The sequence below is a fragment of the Eleutherodactylus coqui genome, chromosome 6 (genome assembly GCF_035609145.1).
Source record: "Eleutherodactylus coqui strain aEleCoq1 chromosome 6, aEleCoq1.hap1, whole genome shotgun sequence".
Taxonomy (NCBI): Eukaryota; Metazoa; Chordata; class Amphibia; order Anura; family Eleutherodactylidae; genus Eleutherodactylus; species Eleutherodactylus coqui.
In genome coordinates, this window is record NC_089842.1 from 60,284,782 (window position 1) to 60,312,760 (window position 27,979).

The window sequence follows — 27,979 nt, forward strand, 5'->3', positions numbered from 1 at the left end:
TTAAATTGTCCTCAGAGAGGTCAAAAGCAACAGCAAAGAATCAATATGTATGATGTAGAAGGGGCTATTTGTGTAATTTGTAGCATTTTGAGAATGCACTGATCTCATCATCACAAATATAAAAATACTAATGAAAAAGCCATTCTAAATTATAATAGCGGCTCTCAAGGACATTGTCCACCTCTTCTGGAGGACGGGGAGAAGAATATTTTGTCAGCTCCTTTGTTTTGGCAATATAATAGCAGAAATGGCCTGACATCTAGGAAGAATGCAGGAAGACACATAATGACCCCGCGCAAATACCGTCATAGAAAACCTTAGCAAATAATAGGAGCACAATAACCAGAACTGACTGCGCTCAGGACCAAGGCTTTGTAAACTCCATGGAGTAATAGACCATGGCAGGACTACAATCAGATAAATCCAGTTCATACATAGTAAAATGGGTGCAATTTATAAATTAAGACCACGCTTGACATTTTTTTTAAAGTATTACACAATTGAAAAGTGAGAAATTTTTGTAAGCCGGCTGATGGAAATAATATACATCTACCAGAAACTTTATCTGATCTGAAAACTACCGTTATCGTTGGATGTGGAAACTCTATTTTTGCTATGATAATATTTTATTTTTGGCTGAATTTTCATGTTAATTGAGTTTGGTCAATTTTATTTTACAACTAACGACAAAGTTGTGTATGTTCATAGCTAGACATAGCCAGATGTCACAGCTGATGCAACTAGGCACAGAATTGTTCCCCTACGAAAATGATAAGATCGCGTCTGTTACGGGTTTTCCTCCGATGTATTGCAATATAAAAACACCATCATAACTGAAGGACTGGATATATGAAGAGAGTCCTACAATTGTCCTCTACCTAAGGGTGTATGCATACGAGCGAGTTTCATGCATGAGTTCTGTCCGATGATGGACGGAACGCATGCATGTTAATAACACAGTGGTTTCAATGTGTTTATCCATACAAGTAAATTTTCTCTCGCAACAATGCTGCAAATCTGAAAAAAACGCTGCATGTCCTATTTTTGGGCGATTGCTTGTAAGAAATTGCCCATTATTGCACAGTATAGGGAATAAATATCTGATCACTGGGGGGTGCAACCAATTGGACCCCAAGTGATATTGAGAATGACACAACCCAAAAGCCCCATATGAATAGAGTGATGCTGTACATGTATTACCACCATTCCATTAAATTCTCCGGGAGGGAGGGAAATAGCTGAGTATATCCATCTCCCTTTGTCCCATAGAAGTAAATAGAGCGGTGGTCACACATGCGCACCACCGCTTCATACACATAGGGTCTTTGGAGGTCTGTGGTTCTCAGAAACGCTGGAGGGTCACAGCAGTAGGACCCACATTGATCAGACATTTATTCCCTATCCGGTGAATAGAAGATAAATGTCTTTAGTGAGACCTAAAGCTATAAATGCTAGATAACCATACCTTCACCGTGGTATATAGTAATAAAAGTGAATATGATCTGTATCCCCCCTATTTAATTTACATAGATTTCCTGATTAACAAAGAAAAACCATGTATGACCATCCAACAGTTGTAGGTAAATGGTTGACTAGTTGAGAATGCCACAGTTGCTGTAAATATGTTCTCATTGTCTTACTGAACCATTGTACCTCACATCGAAGATCCAATAGAGTAGTTGATATTATTATGGCAAAATGTTTTGTGTACTGCAGGTATATAGCAAACCCTTTGCTTCTGGAAGGGAAGAAGTTTGATATTCGCTCTTACCTGCTTATAGCTTCTACTGTACCCTACTTTGTATTCTTCCGCCATGGCTATGTTCGTCTTACTTGCAATCCTTATGATCCAAAGTCTGATGACCTCACGGGTCACCTAACCAATCAGGTATGTGATATTTTCTAAAGTTGCTTCATTTACCGTAGAATTGTCTCTATTTCTGCTGTTTTTGCCTCTAAGCGAAGCAATATCCGGTAAAAGAAAAATCAAATTGTCACTTCTTTAAGCCTGGGTTCACACACTGGAATCCCAGTGGTAATCTGGCCGTTTGGCTGATTTCTGCCGGGAGAAGCACTGCTTCAAAACCCGCGGCACTTAGCCGCGGGTTTTGAAGTGGCCTGGCAGCTCGCTCTTCCACTGCGGCCGGTGCTCCCATAGAGGAGAGCGCAGCCGCAGCGGAACAAGAAAAAAATGTACATGCTGCGGCCGGGGAATTCACGCTGCAGCACCGGCCTTGACGTGGTGGATTCGCCGTCCCGTGTGGACGAGATTTCTGAGAAATCTCATCCACATGGCTGGTTAATCCCGGGATTAGCGACCGCAGGCGGACTTGCCGCGGCGAAATTCCTGACGGAATTTCCATGGCAAATCCGCCCTGTGTAAACCCAGCCTAATAAAGGTGCTCAGAGTTCCATTCAAACATACAGTGTGTGCAGTAAGATAGATCTGATACTGTGGTACTGTAAAACTTGATTGACAACAATGATACCATCATTACAGTTCCCTCAATGATTGCCACAAGGTCAAGGTTCCCCTTTTAGAACAACAACTTTCTGTTGAAAACTTCATAAAATTTTGATTTACTTTGCAGATACTTGCTTTAGTTATCTTGATTTTGAGCAATTTGTAGTTTTCTTCCCCATTCATATCTAAAGCTAAAATCAGAATTCTGCTGACTTCCTTTTACAAGACAGATACGCATTCTGAAAGTTCTACAGTTAGTACATACAGTAGTTGGTAGGTCACATCACCGTTCACGGGCCCCTTTGCTAACTCTGTAACTGTGCCACTACTAGGCATCATTTATGATACTGGTGACTTCGATGGTAGAGGAGTCAATTCCCCCTAAGACACTTGGACCCGGGTGTTACTGCTAGTGTACCTCAAAACCAGGGAGGAGACCCTATAGGAGAATAGCCCCCTATACTGGTGCCAAGTTTTGATATCCAAGACAAAAGGGTATGGCGTCTGTTTTACACTACAAGCCCTTTCGATGACGTGTTGGCCAATTTCCCACTCCCCTTGTTTGCTAATTAATGCAGTTTTACTAGAGAGGAGTCTTTCACAGGCTCTCGTTACTCAGTTTGGAACTAGAGATGAGCAAGTACACTCGCTAAAGGCAATTGCTCGAGCAAGCATTGCCTTTAGCGAGTACCTGCCCGCTCGAGATGGAAGATTCGGGTGCGAGCAGGGAGCTGCGGGGGAGAGCGGGGCGGAACGAAGGGGAGATCTCTCTCTCCCTCTCTCCCCCCCGCTCCCCCCTGCTGACTGCCGCTACTCACCGCTCCCCCGCGCTGGCACCCGAACCTTCCGTCTCGAGCGGGGAGATACTCGCTAAAGGCAATGCTCGCTCGAGCAATTGCCTTTAGCGAGTATACTCGCTCATCTCTATTTGGAACCTTTACAGGATGGGGCCAGCCAGAACTCTCCCTAAGGTCCTCAGATGTTCTGCCTTTATGCTTTGCATGTTCTTGTATATAAAGCAGGAAAAAGAGAAACTTGCAAAAAATATTAGTATTTTAAAGCATTTACAATGTTATTTAACATCTTAGGAGGATTAAAATTGTATATTGAGAGTAGAATTTAACTTTAATACACAAAGCTGAACAGTTATTTAATGACACAATCCCCTCTTCTACATTGATGGCAAATTTTTGGCTCAGGAGTCTGGGAATTGGGAATTCTGTGTAGCCCTTGTGGGGACTGTAATGGTGCCATGTTGGTTGTCAGCCATCTTTCCCAAAAACAGAGACTGAGATTTTCTGTTTTTAGTGGGAATTGTTCTGTAGAATGATCTACAGTAGATTCTTTTAACCAACCACTACTAGGCACTAACCGTAATGGTAGCTCTTCATGATAAGCTAGCAGATGTCCTGTTAAGGTTACAGCTAAAGTCTTTGCTGATGTCTTGCACTTTGGCATGCTATATGTCTTCTCCAGGTTCAATGGAATATTATCTGTAGCCTTCAGCCATTCAGGTATTACTAAAAAACATGTCAATAAAATTAGAACTAGAAGGCAGCTAGAAGAAAGTTCTGCAAGATAAATCTGCATAATTGAAGTCTAAGTTCCTATAGGAGCTAGTGTTAGCAAACTGACCATCTTTAGTATGATGTATATTGAACTAAGAAGATTCAATGCCAGCATGGAGATAAGATTTCTTTCCCATCTCTTTTCTTTCTCCTCCAGTATTGAGATATATTAGTTTAATTTAGAAGTGGTTGCATGTAGTGCTTTTCTACAGCCTCCAATGAAAATCTTCCCAACATCCATTCCTGATAGTCACTATTACTGTGTAAATCCAAATCCACATAAATATCCACATCTAAACAGCCTTGATTAGTGGTAGTTAGGTAGACATTGATGTAGATGTATATATCCATTGCATCTGTTTTTCTTAAGCAGTTTTTTCTGATCTCTATGTAGAGCTGGTATATGGCCAATAACCCTTAAACAGAGTTGACTAATGGAGTGGCCTGCTTGTTCTACCTTGGGTGTCAACAATATTTCAGTGTACAGGATGCTTAACAGAGCTATTGACTAATTATATGTTTTACTTGTAAAACTATGCCTAACCACATGGATTACTGTTGATGAAAATCAATTTTATTCAGGTGTATGTAATACAAAACTTTATAATGCCACCTATTGATAAAAATACTGTCATTTTCATAGTTATTTTTATATTCTCATTCTAAAATGCAAATTCCACATAATCGGGTAGATGACCAGTTGTCTGTTTGGTTTTGAAAGTCTTGAAAGGATAGAGATGCAGATCTTGGGCAAACCTTTAAAATGCTTGGACAACCAATGCTTTGCTGAGTGTCCTATGGTTTTTGTTTGACCCTAGTACATGCAGAAGAAGAACCCCCTTTACAATGAGCTTAAAGAAGAGACAGTATGGGCAATGGAGAGATTTAACAGTTACGTCAATGAGAAGTTTGCAGAAAGCAAAGGCCTACCTCAAGACTGGGTGCTGAACAACTTTACGGTGAGAATATAGAAATGACTGACCATAGATATGATAGAATTGTATTACAAACAATATCATATACACTTAACAATCACTGCATGAGGAACACCTACTCAAAACGGCGAACATGGATATCAGACAGCGGGGAACAGATTCCACAAGGTGGCGAACATCATCCATACTCAACTTGACCTATTCCCATTGCAGCTACTCCATCAGTTGGTACAATTTTATGGATAACTGGGAGCAGATCGCACAGCTCTTTCCCATATATCGCAAACATGTTCAATGGGATTACAGTCCAGTGAGCTTGGGGGCCAAGGCAGTATGAAGAATTTATTGTCGTGTTTCTCCAACCACTCCCAAGTGATCCAAGCTCGATGACATGGAGCGATGTCCTGTTGAAACACGGCACTGTTGTCAGGGAAGACCTTCTGAAGACATGGGTGCAGATGGTCACCTAGCAGGCCCCTGTAGCGTTCACTATTCAAGGATTATGGTATGGCTACGACATGCCAGGAAAATGCAATCCAGACTATGACATCACCCCCACTGGCCTGTTGAACTTCATTGGTACACCCATGGGATACAGCTTCATGCTGTTTATACCAGGCAAAAACCCGACCATCTATTTGTTTCAGCAGGAAGTGGGACTCCTTACTGCAAGCGACCTTCTAGCATGTGCCCAAGGTCCATTGACCTCTTTCTTGGGCCTATGCAAGGCATTGTTGGCAATGGCAGTAGCGAGGGACATACTTGTCAGTTTTCAGCTATTGAACGCCAGTGGATGTAAGGTACGCTGCATGGTCATTGTGGAAATTTGTCTAATTTCCCTTGCTGTTGTAATGCTGGATCAGTTGATCCACTGTGCTAGATCATGATAAGATACCGGTCACAAGCACAAATATTGTCAGCAGCACTCACCAGTCTGACCAAGTATGGTGGCGTGATATCAGATGAATGCCCAAAGAAGGTCTGACCCAGACCCAAGAAACCTTCAGGATAAATCAGAACTAGGCATCATCAATGGTTCATCCCAAGAGACATAACTTTATTCCTCAGCAATCCATCAGCAGTGACGTTTCGACTCCTTTACAGGGTCTTTTCAAGCTGATGCTAAACTCACAGTACACAAAATATATACAAACATACAGCAAATCACCAACCTCCTCATAATTAAAACCTCCCCCCCATGCAGGTGAAAATCATACCTGTCTTTAATAAGGGGTGCACTAGGGGCACAGGGCAGCCATCAGATCCTGCTCCACTCCACAGTGCCCACTCTAAACTGGTAATAGACCTGACAGAACCTCATTGTGTAGTGAAGAATAAATCACAGCTACTATAGATCCATGTATCATAAAACAATTATATCATGAGGTAAAAGACCAGTAACAGAGGAGCAGATCTATAACATATACACCTCATCCAATGACAAAGAAGAGGAGGAAAGAATTTAAATAGAAATATATTATCCCATCTGACTGATATTTATTATATCTGAGACACAATGGCTCAGAAAGTATGCCAAGGTAAACCAGGGCTACCAACTACTCAACTATGTGAGAGTCCATTTAATGTAGATGACCATAGCAATGCAAACATAGAACTATCCCTAGTTTATGCTGGTTTATTGCTAAGATACCGGATGTGCCACTCAATCAACACTCTCCTCTAGAATCAACCATACATAACATGCCGCTGTGTGATCTGCTGTTGGATGTCTTTCCATGGTTCAACCAGTCTTGGTACACTCTTCATAGCATGGTTTAGGAACAGACAAGTGTGACTGTTTCAGAAATACTGGCACCACATCTCCGGGCACCAACGGTCAAAGTCACTCAAGTCATGTTTACCCGTGGCTGCCAAATGTTGCCTTCTACTGTGCAGAAGAGAGGCTAGCACATTATGTGACGTGCCCATCACGTGGTGCCACGTTACTGATTACAAGATGTCACATGCCAGCTGTTACCAATGCAGTGATCATTCAGGGTATAAGTCAATATACGGTATTATAAGGTCAAAGAACTTTTTCTTTATTCTAAGTTTGAACACAGTAACACCCAACACTTGGCAATATTTCATTCAGAAATGTTTTTCTAGACCATTCGGTAGACATAATACATCCCCATCTGAGCTGTGGCCTCCTGCTGTAAGATTTCCTGAAGAGTCTGTCATCTACATAGCTAACAGTTGATATAGGATACACCTTTCTGCAGGAATATCTATGCCTGATTTCATTTTACGTCATTTTCTTCCTGTCTCTGACAGAAAAGGATGCAGCAGATAATGATCCACTGTTTCCTGAGTGTGAAATCAAAGCTGGAGTGCCGCCGGGGATTCTTTGACCTTATTGGCTGTGACTTCCTGATTGATGATGATTGTAAGGTAATGCATGCTTAGGATATCTGCTATTCGTTATTCGTGATGGAAAAAAGTTTTCTATTCTGTAGAATATACATTAAAATTTGCATTAATGATGACAATGTCTATATTATCTCTTCATATCTGAGATTACACTGTTACTGTCCTTAAGGTTGTTGGCCACTTTGTATTTATTTTAACTAATGGGTTGGAAACCACAATGTATGCGATTTACTCATCTAAACTTGTTGCAAGTTCAGTGCTGATCTTTTTCATAGTGAAGCCCTGGTACTTTTGTCAACTTGATTGCAGATGGCCAATGGTGGAGGGGCATGTGACCAACATCCATCAGCCCCCCCATTTAAAAACATTACATACTGTATGAAAAGCTACAGCAGCTTGTGTGCAGTATGAGGGGGCTGATGGATGTGTTTGGACATGTGCCTCCCATCAGCATCCGTGGCCAAAGTAGGAGTGCATTGCAGTCCATGGAGAAGGCTTTAGTGACAAGGTGACAGTCCTTCACAATGTATGAGATTAGCATTGCACTCAGGCTACTTTACACGGGACGACTATTAGGAACTTTAGTGCGCAGCAGTGAGTCCTGTGTGCATTCACACAGGAGCGATACCCATTCAGTGAATGAAGATGTCTTCCAGCTGCCCACCTCCATTCGTATTTTAGTGAGATGAAACAAATTTCATCTCACTTATTTTAGTGAGATGAAACAAATTAGCTGACGACTAATGAGCAATTTCCTTATCGGGGTTCTTTCCCACGAGCGTATATTGGCCTGCCATTTTCACGGCTGGCTGATATACGCTATGATCTGATGCATTGGATTCCAATGCATCAGATCACATGGCTGTATTCCCGACACGTAAAATCGCCCAGCCGGGCCAATACAGCGCCGGACTCTTTTATGTCTGGCCCAAAAGATAATGCAAGCAAGAAGGGAAGTACTGTGGCAGCAGACAGCGATGCAGTAAAACTTCTTCCTTCATTTCTCCATACACATACGACGTTTCGATCAACACAGTGATCTTTGTCAAGTATACATACACCCTTAGTTACAGACTATATATAGTAGACCAACAATTAAAACCACAAGAAACAGCTGAACAGTACCTAATCCGCATGTGCTCATGTTCTCCATGGCTTCCGATGCTTCCGGTTTGTCTTCTGTGCAAATGCGCCTGTGCATAATGTGTCCGCTATCGCGAGATTAAGGAGAGCGGTGGGGAATCTTGAGAGACTGATTGCGCATGCGCCTGGAGTCCTATGTTGCCGCTGGTATAACCATTAGGCTCCGTTTGGTGCCGGGAACTTCAAAAGTACAATGCGCATGCGCTAGAGGTTTCACTATTATGAACGATCATGAAGGTATCTCCACCTGTATACAATGGCAAACAGCACTCTATGTATATAGAGCGTTGTTTGTAAGTAGTCATACAAGAAAAACTAACTCCTACCCACAAAATAGATATAAATATACCGCTAAGCAATATATACATTAGATAATAGTAATAATATTAGTCGGCTCCATATATTTACATGTAGTTTTAACAACAACCTTTTAGCCGAGCAGTGAGATATGGAGAGGAAGATAAGTAATATTGAGAAAAGTATCATAATGGGAATCATCTTGGGTAAAAACCCTAATATGTAAATAATCAACCATCTATCATATCTCACAGCAATGAATCTTTAATCAGAATATATATCTCGTGCAAAAACCTCATGGGTCCAACACTTAGAGTACGGCTTCCTTGGTAATCATAACATGCAGTGATACCTCATGAAACAGCCAATACATATAATGAAATAGTATTTATTTATTATGCACATTTGGCACACATTGATGCGCAAGAAGAAAAAATATATTTGAAGGGGAGACGATGTATACTGGAACTATCTTTTGGTCCGAAATACGTCGGACGCTGCATGGGCTCCTAATGGAGCCAATGACAGCGGCCGGAGAAGGGAGGTGGGAGAGATTTTTGCAGCGTGACTGCTAAACTCCCTCCCTCTTCTCTCCTCCCCTCCGGCTGATTGCAATGGGAGGGGGAGGGGTTGGAGCTAAGCCTAATCCTGCCTCCTCCCATTGCTGGCTGCGGACAAGAGGTGCGAGCTTAGCTCCGCCCCCATTCCACCCCCTCCCACTGCAAACAGTAGAGGGAAGGAGAGAGGAGGTGAGCCGGTGAAGGGGAGGGAAGGGGCAACGGCATGGTGGCCTCGGCATATATGTGCCGGGACCCATGCTGTCTGAACAGGCACACAAACATTAGATTTGTGTGCCTGTTCATGAGTTTTTACTTCCAAATCGTAGCGTATATCGGACGGCCATGAAAACAATATACACTCGTGGGAATAAAGGCTCCGGTCCTGCTTTTACATAGGACGAATATCAGTCAAAATCACTTGTTTGAGCAATCTTATGGCCGATAATCAGCCCGTGTAAAAGTACCCCAAATTTATACTACTAAGTTGCATACATAGCTGTTTCAAACCCATTATATGAAAGAGATGTAAAACGGACAACCTCCTTCATGTAAACATTGCCATAGTAGCTATGCTCATCTTAAATACTGTATAATGGGTTTTGGAGCCTTGGGAACTAGATTATACTATATGATAGTCTTAAAGGGGTTGTCCCGCGGCAGCAAGTGGGGGTAAGCACTTCTGTATGGCCATAATAATGCACTTTGTAATATACATTGTGCATTAATTATGAGCCATACAGAAGTTATAAAAAGTTTTATACTTACCTGCTCCGTTGCTAGCGTCCTCGTCTCCATGGTGCCGACTAATTTTCGCCCTCCGATGGCCAAATTAGCCGCGCTTGCGCAGTCCGGGTCTTCTCCTGTTCTCTATGGGGCTCCGTGTGGCTCCGTGTAGCTCCGCCCCGTCACGTGCCGATTCCAGCCAATCAGGAGGCTGGAATCGGCAATGGACCGCACAGAAGAGCTGCGGTCCACGGAGGAAGAGGATTCCGGCGGCCATCTTCACAGGTAAGTATAGAAGTCACCGGAGCGCGGGGTTTAAGGTAAGCGCTCCGGTAAGCTTTCTGTACGTCCCTGCATCGGGGTTGTCTCGCGCCGAACGGGGGGGGGGGGGGGGGGGGGTTGAAAAAAAAAAACCCGTTTCGGCGCGGGACAACCCCTTTAAGTGTTATGTGGAATTAAGTAATTTGCGTATTTTATTCCTATTTTGAAGTGTAATTGTGTGTTCTGAGGCAGATGCAGACATCTTGATTTTTCAATACTATCACCTACTATGTACCATTTATAATGCTGGTGTCGTGTCTTATGTCTCAAGGGGTCTTTTTGGCCACTTCAAAAGCCAGAACCTGGTTGTAGCTGCTACCCGTTACAGTTATGTTATAATGAGTACGCTTCATTGGAACATAATTTGAGACCAGTACTTAGTAAAGCGCTGGCTTTGAGTTAATGTCTACGTAAGGGCTTTTACCCACTAGTGTTTTTTTTTTTTTCACTGCGATTTCGCTGCGTTTTTTTCAAAATGTCAATGGGACTTTCTAATGTTAAAATTGCATTGCACAAAAATCGCAGCAATGCAAATTTGCGTTTTTTGTGCAATGCGATATTAACATTAGAAAGTTCCATTGGCATTGGGGAAAAAAACGCAGCGAAAAAAAACCCGCTAGTGAGTAGAGTTGAGCGAACATACTCTACCGAGAGAGAGAGAGAGCCTAGGAAAAAAAAAAAGCTCAGCACCCAGCGTCCCACATACAAAAATGCTCGAGTCTCCCATTGTAGTCAATAGGGTTCATTACTCAAGTAGAGCTCTCGAATTTTACGAAAAGCTCGACTCGAATAACACTGACCCGAGCATTTGGGTGTTCGCTCATCTCTACTAGTGAGTAAAAACCCTAATACTGATAAGGTACAACCTAATGAAGGAAGAAAACCGTCTCCATAAAATAATGAATTGAAGAATATCAAAAGTCCCATCTGAGAAAACTTGCCACACGACATGCAGAGACATAGCATGTCATCCAGTATATTTTATCAGTTGTGACCTTTAATAGTTTTTATTGAAGAAAATGTTTTTTTTTTGGAGTCAGTTTTCTTCATATTTCCTTTGATTTTTAGCTGTTGGACTTACAGTAAGACTGTGGCGCAGAGTGTTAAGGCAACAAAAATATAGTACTAAGGTCTTGCTCATGACCTGAAGGTTGCGAGATCAATCCCTGTATGGTTGACTCATGCTTCTGAGGTTGGTAAAATGAACTAGACACAGTTTTCCAAGGAAGAGTAGAGAGGAATAATTACCTCACGTGATCTAGTTTCTATGCTTCTCTTAATACATCCCATAATTATGTTTGCCTTTTTGCTGCTGCATCACATTGTTGACTCATGTTCAGTCTGTGATCTATTAGTATACCCGTCTTTTTCACATGTGCTGCTGCTTAGCCCAATTCCTCCTATTCTATATGTTTTTTATATTTTTATTTTTCTTGCCCAGATGTGGGACATTACATTTCTACATTCCTTTCTGTTAGTCACTGCTCAGGCTTTTCTTGATCTTTTGGAATCCTCTCTTCTCTAGTGTTAGCTTTTCCTTCTGGCTTTGTGTTGGCAGCAAATTTGATCAGTTTCCCCTCCATTCCCTCCTCTAGATTATTTATAAAAAGGTTGAACAACACTGGACCTAGGACAGAGCCTTGTGGTACGCCACTTGATATATTCTTCGACTTGAATGTGCAGCCATTTATGACCCCTCTTTGAGTGTGATCACTCAGCCAGTTGTGAATCCACCCAACAGTTGCCTTGTCAATCCCATATTTGGTCATTTTTTTCAATAAGGATGGTATTAGATACTTTGTCAAAGTTCTATGAAAGTCAAGATATACCAAATCCACCGCATTTCTCTGTTCAACCCAGTCGGTGATTCTGTCATAGAAGAAAATTAGATTAGTCTGACAGGACTTGTTTGCTACGACCCCATGCTGGCTCTGGTTAATTACTCCATTCTCGTCCAAGTACTTGTATAGATGCTGTTTAATTTGTTCAAAGATCTTTCCTGGTATAGAAGTTAGGCTCTGATCACTGAAGTATGCAGTATTGTGTCATCAGATGACCTTTCTTCTGAAGAAAAGGGAACATCCTGCTGAGTCACTGATAAATCTGGTATAGGGTGTTACTAGTGAAAAGTTATTTAAGGTTGTTCTTCATTTATACATATTCTTTATATGAGCCTAAAAACTACAGATAACGTCAAATTATATGAATTTTATACCAAATATTGTCATCATGCTTGTATTGCCAATAAGATTACAGCTGTCTAGTTCTCTGGACCATTATACCCAGATGTTAAAGGGGTTTTCCACTTTTGGCACTATTTTTGATAGGAGGGGGCACTGAAAATACTTTTATCACAGTGTGTTCTACTCTTAATACACCCAGAGGCGTAACTTGAAGCTTCTGGGCCCCAATGCAAAAGCTGTAAAAGGGCCCCCAACTCTAAAGCTTTATTCATACTACTAGGCTTACTATATGGAGAAGATAGACCTTATGGGCCCCCTAAGGCTTCTGGACCTGGGTGCAACCGCATCCCCTGCATCCTCTATAGTTACGCCCATGAATACACCCAACAATCACCTATATCTGCAAAGGAACCTGGAAGCAAGTGTTAAACTTCTCTGCAGTGCCACTACACAGAGAACAAAGCATTATATGGCGCAATTTGAGATCATTGGGCTTTTCTTGATGTATAATGATTTGATGTGTTGGGTCCTCCGGAGAATGAAAAACTACTTATAGCCATTATATGACTTGGTTTAATGATAGACACCTTTAAAAAATGGACTCCTCACACTACTAATAAAATGTTTGGTAATGGCATATCTAAACCAGATAACCCTTTTAAAGGTGTTGGCCCATAAACAACATATATGACCTTTCCACAGAATACCTGATGGATGCATTATTATAACAATGGGGGTCTTGCATCCCCTTTTGAATGCACTACTGGTTACACATTTTCATGCAGGACAAATGCTCCATTCAAACAAGAGACTCAAACCTTCATTCTCATTTTTGGTGGTTGGACCCATCACCTACCTTGTATAGGTGATAAATGTTGTTTGTGGGCCAATGATTTTAAAGCTCTTGATCCTAATGCAAAACTTTATCAGTATACTGTGTGTCACATATGTGGCAGAGGGAACCTTGGGTATGACTTCATCTTCTGTACTCCCTATAACTATGTCACTGTTTATACATGAAACTAACTTCTCAATTTTAACCTTCTAGGTGTGGCTGCTGGAGATGAACTGTAATCCTGCCCTGCACACTAACTGTGAAGTGTTGAAAGACGTCATCCCCAGTGTTGTCAATGAGACTCTTGGTTGGTTCCTCATATTAGAATTCCTTAAACAACAATAAAAAAACACAACAGCGTTCTTTTGTAACATTGCATTTTAAATGGAATCTGTCACCAACTATAAGCACCATAAATCGCATTATTGTACTTAGAGTTTAGGTGACGTAGAGTCTGGGGAACTTCCGGGGGATCGGGTGAGTGTGAATAGAGGCTCGTTGGTCTCCACAACGCCTAAACTATAAACACCATAACTTAGTTTTTGTTGCTTATGGTTGATGATTGGTTCCCTCTAAGTGCTCCTTTGTAGTATCCCAGACTTAAGGGTCCCCACGGCACTTTAATTACTTTGTGTAGTTTGTGTAAATGTATTTGTGGTCGCCTGTTTGGGTTGTGCAATGTAAGAAACGAGGTGGTGTTTTGTGTAGTGTTTATGTCTAAGTCACTGATGGGTCACAGTCTGGTGTGTCTGCAACCTAACGTGTGCACGACTGTGTGTAAGTCAACCTACCCTTTTTTGTCTCGTGAGTCGCCCCCAAAGCAGTACTGGAATTGGGTAGAAGGGGTCATTCTATAGCCCCAGGTTTAGCTGGGAGGTGTACTATAAATACCAGTGCAGTGCAGGCAGAGGCGTAACTTGAAGCTCCCGGACACCGATGCAAAAATTGTAACAGGACCCCCAACTATAATGGTTTACTCATAGTACTGGGTTACCTATATGGAGAAGAGAGGCCTTATGGGCCCCCTAAGGCTCCTGGGCCTGGGTGCAACCGCATCCCCTGCATCCTCTATAGTTACGCCCCTAAGTGCAGGGTTGTGGTCAGAGGAAGAGAGTGTAAGTTTAGTGATTGAGTGGAACAATAAAGAAAAGAGAAAGCCTAGTCTAAGCTGAGGAGAGCAGTGGATAGAGAAGGAGAATCCCAGGGATGGAAAGTGTATTTCAAACCCTACTGGAAGGAGTATTCCCAGACTGGGCAAGACCTCACAGATCTTGAAAGTAAAAAAGCGGCCATTATCAATTGTGATAAGCTTCCTCTGCCCAAGCAGAATGATAGTGTCCACAGGGTTGACAGATTAGTTCTATCCATTCCTCCACAAATATCGCCTTCCAAAAGTAACGCATACCAGCAGCATGACATCTCTATTCCTCGGGACAGCAAGAGAGGGAAACAGTAGGGAAAGACTGTGAAATACTCTCTAAACGAGAAGTTGAAATTGTATGTCAACTTGAACTGTCATAAAACTGTTAAAGCGCTGAGTAAACTTCATATCCTTGGTTTACTACATCACCCCATGTCTGGACTTTTTCTTTGGTCTCTATCAGCACGCTTAACCTAAAGGATATTGGTGTCATAAACTTTTATTACCATTGTAACTATTACCACTGTGAGTAGCTGAGCAAGGTCACTTCCGACTTACAGAGAGGGGTAGCAGAGCCACCGGTGACAACCATGTTATTTCCCACTGCCACCTTGGCTAGGCCTGCGCTGGGCTACCCCACTTTTCTTTCTATAATAAAGGCAACCAGTAGATGCGCTAGTTTGAAGAGATCTGTCTGGTCGTTACGTTCTAACTGTATATTATTGAACACTAAATATATGAATTACTTCAGAATCCTTCAATTATGACATGGATTTAAGATGTTGGCAACCAGTTTTATGGCTAAAGACATAATGGTGTATTAGAGGCTACGCTTTTAGTTTGTAGACCTGAGAGCTTTTCTATTGTGCACACTCGCTTAACATTTCTTCACAAAACCGTTCTCTTCTTTTTCTTTCATAGACTTGGCTCTTGAAATCTTTAAAAAAAGTATAAAAGTTCATCGCATTTTACCCCTGAATGCCCAGAGCAAATTCATAATGTTGTACAACGGGGAAACAAATGAGCAAACCATAAAATTCAACTGGCCTAGAAGCAGCAGTCCTCTTAGGACGCAGAAGACCTTGCCACCCGAAAACCTTGATGGACAAGTGAAACACGTACAAAAGCCTCATAGGCCACTAAAAACCTTCACGGACAAAAGTAAACAGACTGTGGCTAAACAAGTCATCTCACGGTCCCCTCAGAGAGAGGCCTTGGCGCTGACACCTGTTAACATGACAGGACTTTGTGATAACTTAAGTCTCTATTCAAGGCATCAAACAAAAAATGAAATGACATCTAAAAATGTTGATGGCACTCAAAATTTTTGTGTATCAGAGGGGAGCCAAGCAAGAGCAAAAGTTGAACAGCAGCCCCCTATAGCCAAAATATCCTTTTCAGGCTCACAGAAATTTCGACTCGTCGGCAGAAAAACTCCTCAGTACATGAAAAGGAGCACAACCGAGGTAATCGTAACCACCAGCACCATCATTGCTCATGGACGGAAACCTCATCATTCCAGAACAGAGTCTGAAGCTACCAGGGGACTTGGATGTCTTGAAAATACTTGCAGCAGTGATCAGAAGCCCTCAGAGTCCCGTAAGGACTGAGTCCTATAGAAATGAAATAAAAGCAGTTTATGAGATAGAGCAGATCTACTGTTTTAGTGTTGCTTAATCTGCCTCCTGGTGCTCACATCCTCATCATCTACATATATTATTTTACAGTATTCTGCAATACTTTTAGTAATTCATGTTTATTATGTTGAAATGTTCTTGTGTTACACAAGGCAGGCTATGGTTTTGTGGCCTGCTTTACAAGTGGTATGGGATTAGAAAAAATGGTCTGCTTTTCTTCCAGAAGCAGTGCCACTCTTGTCTATAGGTTGTGTCTGGTATTGCAGCTTCGCTCCGGTGACAACAGCTGAGCTGCATTACCACACACAGCCAATAGAAAAGAATGTCGCTGTTTCTGGAAATTACATCAGATTTTTAAAAAAATGTTTTAATCCCAGTCAGCTGTTTTTAAATTGGTTTTCCAAGATCAAAACTATTGGTGACTTATCCGCAGGATAGGTTAATGCATCAGGTCTCTTCCTGCCAGTGGTTGTGGTCCCCAACTGTCTATCACATGCAGCAGATATCACATCTCTTTCCATCCTGGTGCGGCTGCTGCTGACACCCAACGGGTGCACATACATGCTCGGTCTGCCTCTTGAAGCAGCAGCGCAACCAAGTTTCACTCCCTAGTCAATCCAGACATGTTCTTGGTTATTTAAGGCAGTGTTTCTCAACTTTAGTAATCAGGTCATGTTTTCAGGATATCCTATAGTAAGAACACCTGTGGCAATGTCTAAGGCACTGACAATAATTACATCACCTGTGCAATACTGAGTCCTGAAAACATGACCTGTTGGGGTCCCTGAGGACTGCAGTTGGGAAACACTGATTTAAAGCACATCCCCTCCTCCTTTCCCTAGTAGCTGTCTCAGTAATTAGTCTACTTAAGACCCATTTAGACACAACCATTATCACTCAGAATTCACTTGTGAGCAATAACCGTTGTGTCTAAATGTACCCATCTTTCACTGTTCAGCCAAAGGACAGTTTTCAGTTCTGCTTGAAAACCGTCATTCAGCAGAACAGCTGATAAGCAGGATGCACGCTGTGTTCTGCCCTTGGAGGGCTGATTACAGCTGATAACATTGTTACAGCTGTTCTCAATTCTCAGCCCTGCCTGCAGAACAGCTGATAAGCCATGTCTGCTGTCCATGGTGCTGAATTCTCCACGGGGAGCCCATGGCTGATCAATGGAGCTAATTACAGAGCTCAGACCTCCTGCTGAGTTCTGTAACAGCTCCCAGAAGCTCATTTGCATGCAAAAGAAGCTAATAAAGTACTAATAATGAGTGACTATTAGTACTCTATGCAAAACAATCGCTAATCTTTCAATCTTTTGAAAGATATCTGTGTGTGTAAATGGGCCTTTAGTCTCCTAGTGTACAAAGGTGTCATAGTGTGCTATCTACTCTCCTAGTTATGATCCATGTCTGTTTCACTCAGCTTTCCTGACTTCAGCTTGTTTATTGATCTAGTTTACCCTGTTTGCTGCCTGCCCTGACCTCAGCTCTGTTTTCACATCTCTCTATACCCTTAGGTATAGCATTAAAGTGGTTCTGTTTCAGTTGCTTTAGTAGCCATCTAACCTAGACTATTTCTGGGGTAGCAGTTTGGGGTCAAAACCAGGAAACCCCAGGTGCATTCCCCAGACCTAGCCCTGAGTCAAATTGGTTTTGTTGCATAATGGATCCACATCCTCTGCCATGACATTAGATCACCAATAGCAGATTGGCAGAGGACTGCTATTCAGAAGGTGACCTGAAGATAGGTGACCAATAGTCTTGCTCCTGGATAACCTTTAATTTTTTTGTTGGTCTGTGTTTTACATGGTGCTTTGGGGAAACGGGTAATACCTATTCAGTCAATATCTCTATATTGTATTAAATATGTATTATATTTTATTTACTTATATATTAAAATACTTTTAAATAAGGCTTCATTAATATGATTAAAAATCTGCATTGGAAAGATTCAACGTGGATTTCAATGACCATGCGTTTTTATGTGAAGATGCCATGGATCTGCATGCGGATTAGTCTTAATCAATTTCTCCCAAAACAAATTCAATAAAGCATCGCAGCATGCTAGGAAAACCCTCGACAGACCGCAACTCACATCACAACCACTGGGTGGCCACATGTAGAAACATATAGCATATACATCTCCTGACAGAGTAGTGCAAAATCATGTGTATTGTCTTGTTTTTCAAAGGTCGTCTTCTCTTGCCACTCATCTTGGGATACATTGAGCTGAGGAAAGGTGAGGAAGGACACATCCATTTGGCCACATGGAGATGCAGTTACAAGCTTTTAAATATGTACAAAAATTCACAGAATCACAAATATAAATAATGAGAAATATGCCCAACTGACTTTTCCTGCCACTACCATGTCATAAAAAAATGTCACATTTGCAGATGATAATGCAGATCAATCTCTACACTAGTGACATTCCTTCTTCTCAGGTCATGTCTGAACATGGTGGATGGTATCTCATATCAGTCTCCTGCTAGAAGCTGTATCAGGGATGAATGAGGTTCACGATCAGACAGTCAGACTGGGTAGTTTGGCCAGGTGACTGATCGTAGCTGACAGCAAACCTATATGTAACAGCATACTGAAAGCGCCAAGAAATGTGCCAAATTCATGTATTCACTGTTGCCACTTTTCGTGTGCCGTTGCATCATTTGTCATATGTTGGCTGTCAGCAGGGCTGGGACAAGGGGTAGGCAAATGCCTAGCACGCTCTCTCTCCACAGGTGTGAGGGGACCATTTTTTTGGTAAAATTACTATTATTTCTAAAATACTTAATAGAGATGAGCGAGTATACTCGCTAAGGCACATTACTCGAGTGAGTAGTGCCTTAGCCAAGTATCTCCCCGCTCGTCTCTAAAGATTCGGGGGCCGGCGGGGAGCGGCTGGGGAGAACGGGGAGGAACGGAGGGGAGATTTCTCTCTCACTCTCTCCCCCCCGCTCCCCCCTGCCCCCCGCCGCAACTCACCTGTCACCGGCGCCGGCCCCCAAATCTTTAGAGACGAGCGGGCAGGTACTCGGCTAAGGTACTACTCGCTCGATTAATGTGCCTTGGCGAGTATACTCGCTCATCTCTAATACTTAACTTTCTATACAGTAAGCACTTACTTCCAGGGTGTCTCTGGGAGCCGTGAGCAAGCTTTCTATGCTCACTTCTGCTTTTCTTTTGCTTCAGGTGTTGGCACTGCAGTTTTGATGCTGCATACATCAAGACTAGTGATGAGCAGGCATACTCGCTAAGGGCAATTGCTCGATCAAGCATTGCCCTTAGCGAGTACCTGCCCGCTCGTCAGCAAAGATTCGGCTGCTGGCGGCGGGCAGGGAGCTGTAGCGGATAGCGGGGAGGAACGGAGGGGAGATCTCTCTCTTCCTCTCCCCCCCCCCCCACTCCCCGCAGCTCATCTGTCAGCCGCGCCAGCAGTCGAACCTTTTCTCCCGGGCGGGGAGATACTCGCTAAGGACAATGCTCGATCGAGCAATTGTCCTTAGCAAGTATGCTCGCTCATCTCTAATCAAGACATAATGTGGATTGGCGTCTGGATATTGCAGCAGTGCCAACAGCAGTGAAGGACCCAGAGGGTTCAGATCTGGGGGTCAGTGCAAAATCTGCAAGAGGGCCCTCAGCTGCCATGTGTCATTTATAATACTAGTACCTTTTGTGACAAAGCTGCTTTTGGGCCCCATCAGGCTATAGGGCCCAGGTGCAAATGCTATTTCCACACCCACTCTAGCTATACTCCGGACCAAATATGTTTCAGCAGTAAACTCTACAGCCTTTGGGAGAAATTGCCAGGACGGTCTGGGACGAATGGAGAAGAAAACTGAAGTGAGCCACCAGATTAAATATTTACTCTACCAGGATCTGTTACTTTTAAAATGCGTTTACATCTCTTTCATTAGAGAGTAAGGTGTATTTTAATTAATTCTGAGTTTTGTAGCAGAGCACAATTTGCCTAGTCTATGAAACCTTTTAAACTCACAGCAAGACATAGCTTAAGCTGCTGCTGCGGAATACCGCCCCAAAGTCTGCAAGTCTAACTGCGGATTTTGCTGTGGAATAGCAGGAAGATTTGGGCCATTTTCAATTTTGCACCAAAATCTCAAGGCGGTCCTGGAATTTACTACATGTTGTGGTGAAATGTCCCTTAGAAATTTATGAATAAATTGACAACTGGGCGCTACCATTCCCTTTGTCAAAGGCTTGTGTCCCTACATGGTCAGCACTAATTAGACAAATCATCCCATTTTTGTCATCCCAACCACCATGGTAACAAGCTCTTTCCACAACCCCGTATATGGAACCTACCAAAAAGAGACTAAACGTAAAACCCTGACCAATACAAATAACCTAGTGAAGAGAAGAAAGTGGAAATGGAAAAAAAAGGCAGGGACAAAGGGATGCAGAAGGGGTAAAATGACAAACTAAACCTTAAAGGGGTTCTGTCAAAAAAAAAAAAAACATCAATAGTTACTTATTCCTCCCCTGTCAGTCTTCTTAACGTATCTTCTCCTTGCCGATCTTCTCCCGGCTCCTGCAGTCCCCTGTGTCACATCACCTCCAGCCGGCCGATTCTCCTTTCTGTGACGTTGCGCCGATTCTCAGCAGTTTCCATCCTGCAGACCAATGTACGCTACGTCACTAGTGACATAGCGTTCACTGCCTAGCAGGGAATGCCGACTCCTATGCCACATTATTGTCAAGACTGCGCACGAACACTGTCTCACGACAATAGTATATGAACACTCATGGCAAGACAGCGAGCATGCACAGTCTTGGCAATAGCCCAGCATTCACTGCAAGGCAGGTAATGCTATGTCACTAGTGAAGTAACAAACACTAACCTGCTGTTAGGAGAATGCCAAGTATTGATGCTCCAAAACCGGAAGAAGAGTGTTCGTCTGGCTTGCGGTGAGGTGATCCCGGGGCAGGAGGAGCCAGGAGAAAATTGGCGAGGAGAAGAGTGCCTGGGGAAGAATAGGTAAGTATTGATTTTTTTTTTAATGATAAAACCCCTTTAAAGCCTCATTGTCACCGCATTCATGGGCATCCGGAGCGCCAAGATGCTGGACTTGGCTCAAGAGGAGGAACAGACTTCCAATCAGGCAGGGACTATACTGGCAAACCAAGGGCTTTAGCTAATTTTGCCAGGTTAGTAGGATCAATATCACTGCAACAATGATGTATAATGGCAGGGACCAACAACCAGACAACCATCACTGCTAAATGATAATAAATTAAAAATACATGCGTGCCATATTAGGGTGAAGGGTTATACAGCAGGTATTACTGCAGTACTCACGGTTTGTTGACTCAAACCCTGATATTGATGATACTGCACACACGGATAACTTTCCAGGGACACCCGGTCTATACTGAAAGTGATGTTCTGAAAACACACTACATTATACAGGACCTAGGATCACCCAGCCTAACTGTGGGGTGATTGCCCTGACAAGAGCGCCCTCACTCAATCCTCCTGGCTAACCCTGCCGTAACCTTACAAACCCTAAGACTAACACTGCAACCAAACCAACACGTTTCACCTGTGTAGGTAGTTGACGGGGTCGTTGGGGGGATATTCATAATAAGGAAGGACATGGAGAGCAGGAATGTCCACTATCCCCCACTGATGTGCACATCATGATGATGGATGTTAACCTGTCAATGTAACTATCAGAGATTATATAGCACAAAACTCCACCTACTGCCCCAATAAGCCAATTATGAGTGCCAAATACCCAGTGTGTGGTTAGTCAACACACACGCTCAAGCATGCCTGTGGAACACATGCCAACCAACTTCCGTCATCTTTTAATGGCATCATTACATGTGCATATAATTATAAAGCGCACGAACATTTACGTTCAAACATGTGCAGCATCTGAGGAGCAGGCCCTGGCATAGGAGATGACGGGAATGAGTTTAGGCCTTATCACAGTGGCACTACCATCTCCCACCCGGAGGTAACCAAGGACACGTCCAAGGGGCTGAGGGTAGGCTATTAAATGGGAAAAACCCAACAAGAGTTTACCTGTAGTCCTTTTGTCACGGGTGACGCCACCGTTCCGTCCTTCGCGATGAATTCTAGACGGTGTAATAAAGAGTCCACACACGTAGAGTTGACTTTTTAAAGGCAGGACCGGAAACGATTGGAAAAACCATTTACTGTAGGTTGACTTGCAAACTAAGAACAGTCCATAACAACTTTACACACACTGCCAAAAGACACCGGTGCAGGAGGACACGTGGTGTGACAGGGAGGAAACACAGGAGACCAGAGGGATTCTCACACGCCAAGTTATCTGTGGCACTTGGACATGCTTCACCTTTACTCACCAACTCTCTACCAGTGCACACTCACGGTTAAAGATCCTTTTGCGATAGAGCATAGGTACTTGATAAGCTAGGCCCTGGACACACACAGCATCCTTTCTGCCTCTTCCATCTTCTGGGTCCACAGACTGAAGGTGTCTGTGTGCCCACAGGCTCCTCTCAGGACACTCTCAATAGGAGGCTGCCAGAGAAAGAAGACTGATAGAAAGGTCGCACTTATGCACCTTGCAAACACATTTATATGACAAGGTCACATGACATACAAAAGATACATTTCCAGACATAACACAAACAGTAACCCATTCAGTGCTGCAGCTAGGCAATACACATCATATCCCCTCACATAGAACACACTGACAATACAAAAGCACAGGACAACATAGACCCCTAAGAAGCACCCAGAAAGTTTGGTACATTGACTTCTGTACATTACACATGCATACGCTTATGTTAAAGGAATACCCTCCTTAATAAGTGTGCGCATGAAGAAAGAAATATCCCCCTATGCAAAGAGTGATCTAAACTTACTCCATCGTTGTTTAACGTCACTATGTGTGCATATACTAAGGCCTCGGTCAGACGGGCGTTTTTTGCTGCGATTTGCGAATCGCATGACGGATGCGCATCCGCAAATCGCGTGACCGGGCCAAAAATCACCGGAAAAATCTGCTCCTAGCCGCGTTTCCTTTGAAACGGGCCCGAACACAGGAGCGCTGTCCAGCCCATTGAATTCAATGGAGCCGTCAATACAGCCGGCTCCATTAAAAGCAATGGGCTGCCGGCGAGCGCAGGATGAATTTTCGGGAAGGGCTTAAAAATATAAGCCCTTCCCTGAAAATCATCTAAAAATGTGTAAAAATAAAAAATATATATATACTCACCTTGTCCGTGCAGCCGGAGTTCAGCCGCGGCCAGATGGCAGTTCTCCTTAACTGCTCTGAGTAGTATTCAGCAGCCGAGGATTTAAAATCCCCGCCTGCTGAATGAGCTGCCTCTGATTGGTCACAGCCTCACCAATCAGAGGCAGCTCTCACTTACCTATTCATGAATTCATGAATGGGTGAGTGAGTGCTGCCTCTGATTGGCTCAGCGCAGGGACCAATCAGGGGCAGCTCCCAGCTATTGAGTGACATGCTGGGAAAGAAGCTTCACAGGTTTCTATGCACCTCGGCCAAGCCCTGGAGATTGCCCAAGGAGATACCTCCTCTTCTCCAAAACGGCCTCGTGCTTTGGTCTACAGGTGGGAATGTGCTGCTTCTGGATTGCGGCCTGCCGGAGCTGATTTGCGCTCACACATGCCAGGTAAGAAGCTGCACAGGCTTCTATGAGCCTCCACCAGGCTCTGGAGATCGCACCAGAGGCCGTTATGGGGAAGAGGAGATATCTCTTTTGGGCAGACATTGGGGTGCTTGATGGCTGGAACTGCAGCCTAATAGCAGGAACTCTGCAAGTTAGTGTCTGCTCTCCACCATTACCATGACACGCCACCCATAAAAGACAATTATGTACCATATTGAAAAAAGCACAATTTCTTAAAAAAAACAAAATGTCACATTAAAGATATACTGTCACTCTGCAAAGAGACTGATTGGTCCGCCTCCATGACTCTGAGTTCAGCTTCCAAGTGTGCTTATTCTGAAACACTGTGTAAACAAAGAATAGCTGCGACCAAGCCGTTACTATTTTTGCGATTTTTCACGGCTGGCTGTGGCATCATGCAGTGAGCTGATGCCGCGGCCCCGAAATCCCTTGGCTGACAAAACCTCTTTAAATGACTTGAAATGCCTCACTAGAGGTACCCGTCATTGTTTAACAGTGCTAGCTGATGTTAAACTCCCTCCCGCTCCCTTTGCCGGCCATGAAAACGACAGCCGATATACGCTCGTGTAAATAAGCCCTCATGCTTCTTCATCATTATCCTACTCACATATAGTATGCACATGCTACATATATGTAGTGGGCCAGAGTTGGGCACTACAAAAGGGCTTATGTGGTCATCTTTTATTGAGTTGTGAATGTCTGTAAAGTGTTTAATTTATGTCAGTTGCTGACTGTGTAATCTGCCTGATGACCACCTGTGTTCCTAACTGGCTGTCTGTTGCCCCATTCAAATTGGCCATAGTACCACCTGGCAACAAGTTAGGGATTGGTTGGCAGGGAACCTGTGATTGGTGGAGTAGCTCTGCACATGGGTTGTTTGAGGTAATTTCTTTCAGAGCAGGGAGTGCAGTTCCAATCAAAGAATAGGAAGGAACAAGCTAAGAGCAGGGGAGAGACAAGGAGCATACAGTGCAGTGAGAAGGAGGTGTAGTGAGTACAAGTGAAGATCGTAATGGAAATATAGAGAAAGGCAGTATAAAGAAGAAAGAAAGAGAAAGAAAAATTGTGTTAAAACAAGAAAGATATAAAGACGAGGATTATATATGCAGGAGGATAGAGATAAAATGATTAGAAGAAAGGCAGAGCAAGATGAGTGTCAAGTAAAGAAAGTGGAACAGCAGTAGAAGGAGATCTATACGTACAAGGAGAAAACGAAAGATTAGATGTATACAGGAAATAGTACAGATGAGTAGCCTGTATATACCTATTCATTTATAAAAGATGGGAGTATGGATGAGTTGCCTGTATCTATATATATGTAAGACGGATGTGTTGCCTGTCACCACCTAGATAAAGTAAAGAAGATAACTGGAGTGCATTACTGGTATTGACCACTGACATCCCTACCAAATAAATTCTTGCTTATTTGTTCTACAGTTGATCGAACTCCTGGAGTTCCCTTCCCACCATCTACCATCTGCACTGAGTACTACCCCACCCTCCAGGAAAAGGGACTACATCCCCCATTTTACTTTTTACATTTTTTTTTACATTTTTGCTTGTAGCAGGATTAGACCTGACTATGAACTGACGTCACAAACTAATATTTTACCACTATATCCTACCTGACCAGCGGGGAGCCCAAATGGTGAATTCCGCCATAAATTTTATATACTCTGTCGGTCACTGCCGTTTGCAAGGGTAAACGTGAAGCAACCACCGCCAACACAAGCAAACCCCTCTGCTATTCTGGAACCACATATACAGAACGCTATACTACATTCACCCAGTCATTTCCATAGAATCAAACTCACTCCAGCCCTACTTGGCTTCACTGTCTCATGGTGTAAGGCCAGTTTCACACGGCCGAGAATCTTGTGCAATATTTGTGCGTTGGGAGACGGACAAATTTTGCATGAATATGAACCCCAAAGTTTTCCTGCATCGCACAGTGGGAATAAAATCATGGCATGTCCTATCTTTAGGCATGCCTTCGCATCGCCCATTGTTTTCAATGGGGCTGGCAAATCATAGCACTGTGTGCTAGGTGCACATGAGTGCGATGCGATGTTTCCCATAGCCGGAGGTATGCTACTTCCCCGAAATGAAAGGAAAGGAAACCACTGATTTCAATGGATTTCAGTGTTTTTGTTGTCACTAGCTCTTTTCTCGGCCGTTAATACTACAGCTGAGAAAAGATAGGACATGCCGGGATTCCCTTTTTTTCAGTGCGATGCCGGGGTTCACCTGCAAGGAAGAATAAGGAAATTCTCAGCAGCAGGAGAATCCCTCCATCTTTCCTGCAGGGGAACCCCGGCATTGCACTGGTGGGAATTTCCTTATTCTCCCCTGAAGGCGAAATTGGCATCACATTGCTGGGGAATTAATCTCCCTTTGCCGTCCGCCTCCCATAGGAGTCTGTGGAGGCTTCCCATTTATTCATGCAGCAGGGAATTGCAGTCGCTGAATCCTTCCGCTGAGGTCCTATCTATTTTATTGCTATTTTTTGACACGGCTACAAATTGTTCATCTGAAGGTTTCTATAGGAAACCATTGGTTCTATGAGTCGCAGTTTTTTTAAGCATGTAACTTAGCTGCAGAAAATGGTCTGTGTGAAGGAGGCCTCAGACTGCACCCCTGGAGCACCGCATTTCACCATGCGCAGCCCATCTTTAGTACCAGTCACAAAAAAAAGCGTATGGTGTTTTCTGTGACTTGTACTTTTTTGTGCAAATATCCGCGTATTGTACTATACCTTTTGTGCTACCGAAATGTGCAGGAAAAATATGTGCATGTGAACAAACCCATTGACGTTAATGGGTTCTATTCTCTGCATACTGCGCAAGCAAATTTTGTAGACGCAAATATGCCTGTGTGAATGGGGTTTTAGGCCAGCTTCACACGGGCATATGATTTTTTGGGCGTGCCTCAATGAGGTTTTTTTGCGCATGTATCAGTGTATTTTACTGTACGTTTTGTGCACGCAGGCATGTATATTTGTACGAGTTCAAGATGTTCTTTCCTTTTCACGGAATTTTGCAGCGTACTGCGCATCTGGGTGCTCCTCCTATTGACATCTATAGCGACCTTTTATGCGCAAATGATAGAACATGTTTTTTTTTTGCTTGGCCAGAAATGGGCATGCACAAACGTATTGAAATCGATGGGTTCTATTCACTGCGTATTGCGCGCAAATACATGCGTGTGAAGCCGACCTTATAATCATGCAGAGATGTAACTTGAAGCTTCTGGGCTCCAGTGCAAAGTCTGTAACAGGGTCCCCTCTCAGCTGGGCGATCTACGAAGAAAAGAGTTAAAACAGCACACTACTGAGGTCAACAGTCCAATTCGAGCTATATATCTGCAGAGTTTAGTACTTTTTAACTCTATCCTTTCCATGGCACAAACTTTAGACAGCAGAGTTCTCCCAGGTACCATTTAACCATTTCCAACCTCTTTTTCTAGCAGGGGGGTCTCTGGACCCTCTCAGGCTGCGGGGCTCTGATGCGATCGCTACTTCTTACCTCTTACCTCCTTTTTTTTGTGATAATCTCCTTTTCCGAAGAATTTTCTACTTCCTTCACCCTGCTGATTGCATCTTTGCTGTTTAGTAATTCTCCACCCACAGCAACAAAAGCAAAGCTGGTTATTGGGAAATACCTGACCGCCTTCCACCTGCGTAATTATCCCTACGTGTCACTCAGTGACGGAAGGCGACTTTCTACCTGCTATTTACATATAACAATATGGTACCGTCGCCCATGACTCTGCAGCGGACTTAGTTCTCTCCGATGTAGCAGAGTTGGACAATCCGGCATAGTGACTCTTTAGTATCATTAACCCTCCACATGGAAGCGGTATAGGAAGGGTTATGTTCTGTACTTTGTCGGCGGCTTCCCAGTTTCTCCCCTTCCACTCTGTCTAGAAGTTCTATTCTTTCCTGAAACTTTGAGGAAACTTTCTTGGCCTCCCTCCCCCTCCGGTCATCTCACTCTGCAGGAAAGAGCAGCTAGCTTGAACTTAACAGGAAGCTCTCTCCATTTCACACTACCGGTTTCTGAGCTTTTCTAGCATATTGTCCAGATCCCCTCTCCTCACTGTGGGGATTTGTAGGAGGAAGGATGTGTGA

General features: G+C 43.3%; 1 protein-coding gene and 1 long non-coding RNA gene across 3 annotated transcripts in view; one reads left to right on the forward strand and one right to left on the reverse strand.

The window, feature by feature from the left end:
* The window catches only part of TTLL10 (tubulin tyrosine ligase like 10), an 83,370-nt gene extending 65,283 nt beyond the window's left edge, over positions 1-18,087 (forward strand). The window contains exons 8-12 of the mRNA XM_066606902.1: positions 1,717-1,888; positions 4,851-4,991; positions 7,245-7,361; positions 13,616-13,709; positions 15,465-18,087. Of these exons, the coding sequence (XP_066462999.1) occupies positions 1,717-1,888; positions 4,851-4,991; positions 7,245-7,361; positions 13,616-13,709; positions 15,465-16,153 (1,213 nt within the window). The 3' untranslated portion in view covers positions 16,154-18,087. The remainder of the gene's footprint in view (positions 1-1,716; positions 1,889-4,850; positions 4,992-7,244; positions 7,362-13,615; positions 13,710-15,464) is intronic.
* LOC136632193 (uncharacterized) lies at positions 16,025-27,470 on the reverse strand. 2 transcript variants are annotated; one of them, XR_010793143.1, is made up of 5 exons: positions 27,382-27,470; positions 27,066-27,148; positions 22,229-22,711; positions 18,278-18,411; positions 16,025-16,156 (listed from the first exon to the last, which is right to left on the reverse strand). It is a non-coding gene; the product is annotated as an uncharacterized lncRNA (long non-coding RNA). The 2 variants fall into 2 exon arrangements; XR_010793142.1 differs by having other exon boundaries at positions 27,375-27,459.
* Between the last annotated feature and the right edge of the window lie 509 nt (positions 27,471-27,979).